The sequence below is a fragment of the Chenopodium album genome, chromosome 6 (assembly GCF_948465745.1).
Source record: "Chenopodium album chromosome 6, dcCheAlbu1.1, whole genome shotgun sequence".
NCBI lineage: Eukaryota > Viridiplantae > Streptophyta > Magnoliopsida > Caryophyllales > Amaranthaceae > Chenopodium > Chenopodium album.
The window spans coordinates 68344429-68348371 of NC_137839.1; the positions used below are offsets into that span (position 1 = coordinate 68344429).

The 3943-nt window shown below is 34.4% G+C and overlaps 1 protein-coding gene across 1 annotated transcript; it reads right to left on the minus strand.

Moving 5' to 3' along the window:
• Positions 1-1454: 1454 nt before the first annotated feature.
• On the minus strand, positions 1455-3367 carry LOC145635066 (putative WRKY transcription factor 65). The gene is made up of 3 exons (XM_081686360.1): positions 2997-3367; positions 2733-2879; positions 1455-2369 (listed from the first exon to the last, which is right to left on the minus strand). The coding sequence occupies exons 1-3, from the start codon at positions 3131-3133 to the stop codon at positions 1751-1753; spliced, it is 903 nt and encodes a 300-aa protein (XP_081542486.1). The 5' UTR covers positions 3134-3367; the 3' UTR covers positions 1455-1750.
• Positions 3368-3943: the final 576 nt, after the last annotated feature.

Consider the following 3943-nt stretch of genomic DNA (forward strand, 5'->3'; position numbering starts at 1 on the left):
ACTTTGAATCTATGTGAGTTGCTATGTACAAAGTATGTGATATGGTCATTACACACTATTGTTTTCTTTTTCTGGGATATTGTCATTTTTGTTTCGTGTAAGATGTAATTGTCATTTATATTACTCGTATATACTCCATGCATTGAAAATATTAACAGTTAAAGATTGTATTAAGATGAATATTCTTTGACAATATATAAAACATTACTACGTAACTTTTTGTACCAAAACAATATAAAATAAAACCGATAACGACTTTAGTTATTTGGTGATAGAGGGGTATAATATTAATATTATAGCTTTTATATTTAGATGGTAAAAAGTATTAAAACCTACTAATTATATATAATCAATAGAGTATATAAAGTGATCCTGGACTTCAAACATTAATTTAAATTTTTAATTGATCCTCTTGACATAGTATATATCAAGAGCCAATGTAACACAAAGATTACGGGTTCAATTTCATCCATCTTCACTTTTAAGTGGAATATTTGGTGCTGGGTATGAGAGGCACATGTCGCATCCACACTACGGAGTAAGTATTACCCACTACCAGGTATGGGTAATACTACCCAATACCACAATATAATTTTTTATTTTTTTCTTTTTTTCCATTTCCTCTTCATCTTCTTCCTCCCTTAAATCCTTTACCCACCTCCATGGATAGTTCCCATTGCCGGCCAAACCTCCGCCCATCACACCTTCACCTCCTACAGCAAGAAACCCACTCCAACAGCTACTACCTCGCAACTACCTCCGTTAAAAATCAACGGAAATCACCCAAAAAAACATAAACAAAAAACGAGAGACACAAACTTATGGCTCTAGCCATTAAAATCGGTGAGTTTTATGCCGAAAATCGTTGAGTTCTGTCGCAATTGACGATGGTAGCCATTAAAATCAGTGAGCTCTATGCTGGAAATCGTTGAGTTCGGTCGAATTTGACGATGGTACCTGTTTGTCGATGCTCAGTTATTACTAATTTCTGTACTGTTATTATTAGTTTGTGTATTGTTATTCTTGGGTTGTATACTGTTATTCTTAATTTGTATACTGTTATTGAGTGGAGAGAGACTACATTTTTACAACATGGGTAAGTTTTACGCAATATTACATTTTTGCCCCTGATATGGGCCCAACGAGCCCATACCTGGTAGTGGTCTATCACTACTCCACACTACGAGCCCAAAGGAATGTAAGGAAATGTAATCGTGTTCTAATCTAACTTGGTGCTTTTGCCGTTGCTATGATAAAACAATTATTCAATCTCAAATTCTCAATTATCTTAGAGCCAGCTAGTCTGAACACAACACATGATTTATACCATTGCTCATGAAATTTAGCCGTTAACTAAGGAAATATTTAATTTTCTCTGCAACTATATATTATATTATACTACAAGTTGATCAGAAAAATGAATACACAATTCCTAAACATCCAAATCAACGTGATCACATACAAAAACTATACTTTAATTAATTTTCTCCCCCCTTATTAAAAAAACAAAGTAATTAAGAAATTAAAACAATATCATCATAAAACTACCAACGTAAGCAAAGTGTGAACATTTGATTATCTTAAGCCGTAAGGTAAGTCCCCCCCTAAATTTATCAAATTTTCATGCTATTATCACAATAACAATAATTATAATCACTTGAGATTAATTAAAAATAATTAATTTTGGCCTAATACTTGTATTATAGGCCAGCACACAAATGTAGACAAACGGGTGGGTAACTAACCAACCTCAACCCGTGGTCCCACACCAAGTTGTGGGTGCCAAGTTACACTCTTCCACGGCGGCCACCCCGGCCGCCTTTCGGAACACCACCGAACACTCCGGGAGCTCCCCTAGGTCGGCGAAAAGAGACTCATCCTCCTCCCTCATTGGAAAGATCTTTGACATGTCTAGGTCGTTGAAGTTGCTAAAAAACTCGTTGTTTTCGAGTATTTGATGATCCGATGTAAACCAAGATAATTCATCCGTTGGAGGGAGTAAAGGGTCATGATGAATCTCATGATTATCTATATTTTGTTGAAATAATATTGTGTCATTTGCATGGTTTTCTATTTTTGGTTGTAATGATGATTTATTAGTACTAGTTGAGGGATTATTTAGTGATGTTGTGGAGGAGATCATGGTGGTGTTGGTGCTAATGTTTTCGGGTGTGGGAGTGGAAGAAGTGGTTGTTGTGGCGGTAGCAGCAGCGTTGTTGTGGCGGTTTTGGTGGTGGTTTCGCGAAATAGGCCAAGGATGGTTGTGTTCGTAAGAGTACGTGACTACTAACGTGTTTGGATCTGAACGACTTCTTTCTACTTGCTTCCTTGCTGGACAACCCTTTGAGCTACTACATCTATAATATCCTCTGCAAAGTTTAATTTAACAAACAAATTAGAGCACAATTTTGTAACTTTGTTTGTTTTTTTTTTTTTTACGAAATTTTTGTAACTTAGTTAGTTACACATAAAAATCTATAAATTTAACTAACAACAATTGTTTCATGTAATATAACAATTCAAAGATCTTAATTACATTCAATAATAAATATGTTTCAATTTGCATTATGCATAGTCTCAATTTAATTTAAACACCAACAAAGTTGTAAATAAGTTTGTATTTAGCTCATGACATAAAATTAAATAAAAGAGATCTAACATGATTGTATGGAGTAACTATACCTTAAAAGTAGAAATGAACTAATAATTAAGTGATAGGGAAAGAATAGTACCTAGGATATGGAGAACCCTTGATAGGCTTTTGGCCATACTTCCTCCATGCCCATGAATCCGATGGCGGAGTACAATCGCCTTTAAATCGAGATCCTTCGATTTCTTTGAGTGGAAACGTCATCACTTTCTTCTGTATAGCTCGCCTACTATCAAAGGTTTAATCACATGTTATTACACAACATAGCCAGTGGCGAATCTAGCAATCTTTTATTGGACGGACAGCTGTAAAGATACGTCCTTAATAATTAAAGGTGTATACTAACCTTCTCTTAGGGGAGGATATGGAGGCGTTGAAGGTGGTAGAAGGCGGAGAATTATCACCACTATTATCCGACGAGATTTCTCTATCCTCCATATGATAGTTCATATTTGAGTACAACTCACTTAAGCTAGCTTCCATACTCGAGGCCGATTAATTATCCTCGTGTTCCTCGTGTTCGCGGTCGATCTTGATGTTGTCTTTAGCTTGATTGATGATTCTAGTTTGTTTTAGCCTTCCAAAAGCTTGTTCTTGTTTGTAGTTTTGAAGAGAGAGAAAGGGAAAATGTATAATGGAGGAATTGAAGAAGAAGAATCAAAAGAGATGTCCTTTTTAATATCAAAGGGATGTCATGCTTATGTGGGGTGTGACAAAAGGGCTGGCATGGGGGTGTACTTAAGCAATAAGGCCAACTTTAAAATAGTTGATTTGTTCAAATAACACAATTATTATTTATTATTTATTATTTTGGTGATTTTTAATAATTAATTGTTGTCATAAATTCATAATGTATAGTAAGTATTAATTATTATTATTATTATTGGTATAATAATAATAATAAAAATAAAATAAATCAAGGTTAGTTGCCTTCGTTTAATCTGTACGGTCAGTAGTTTATTTCTAGTGGATAGGCCAATGGGCTAATAAGCTAACAAAAGAGACGTGCAAATTAATGTGAAACATTATATTCTGAAGCCAGGAATATTTTACTACTAACTCAATGAAAATGATGACACCTTTTTTTGGATCTCTAACAATCTAAGCTGTTTTGGCTTTATTATCATTCACCTAATGTTAGCGTTTTCGCCATTTTACTGACAACTACTACAGTACAGTATATTAATTAGTACGAGTACATGTAATTCGTACTCGTAATGTACTAACATAAGCAGAACGATCGGATGATATAAACTAATTGGTTAAATTCTTGGAGGTGGTGTTCAAATATTG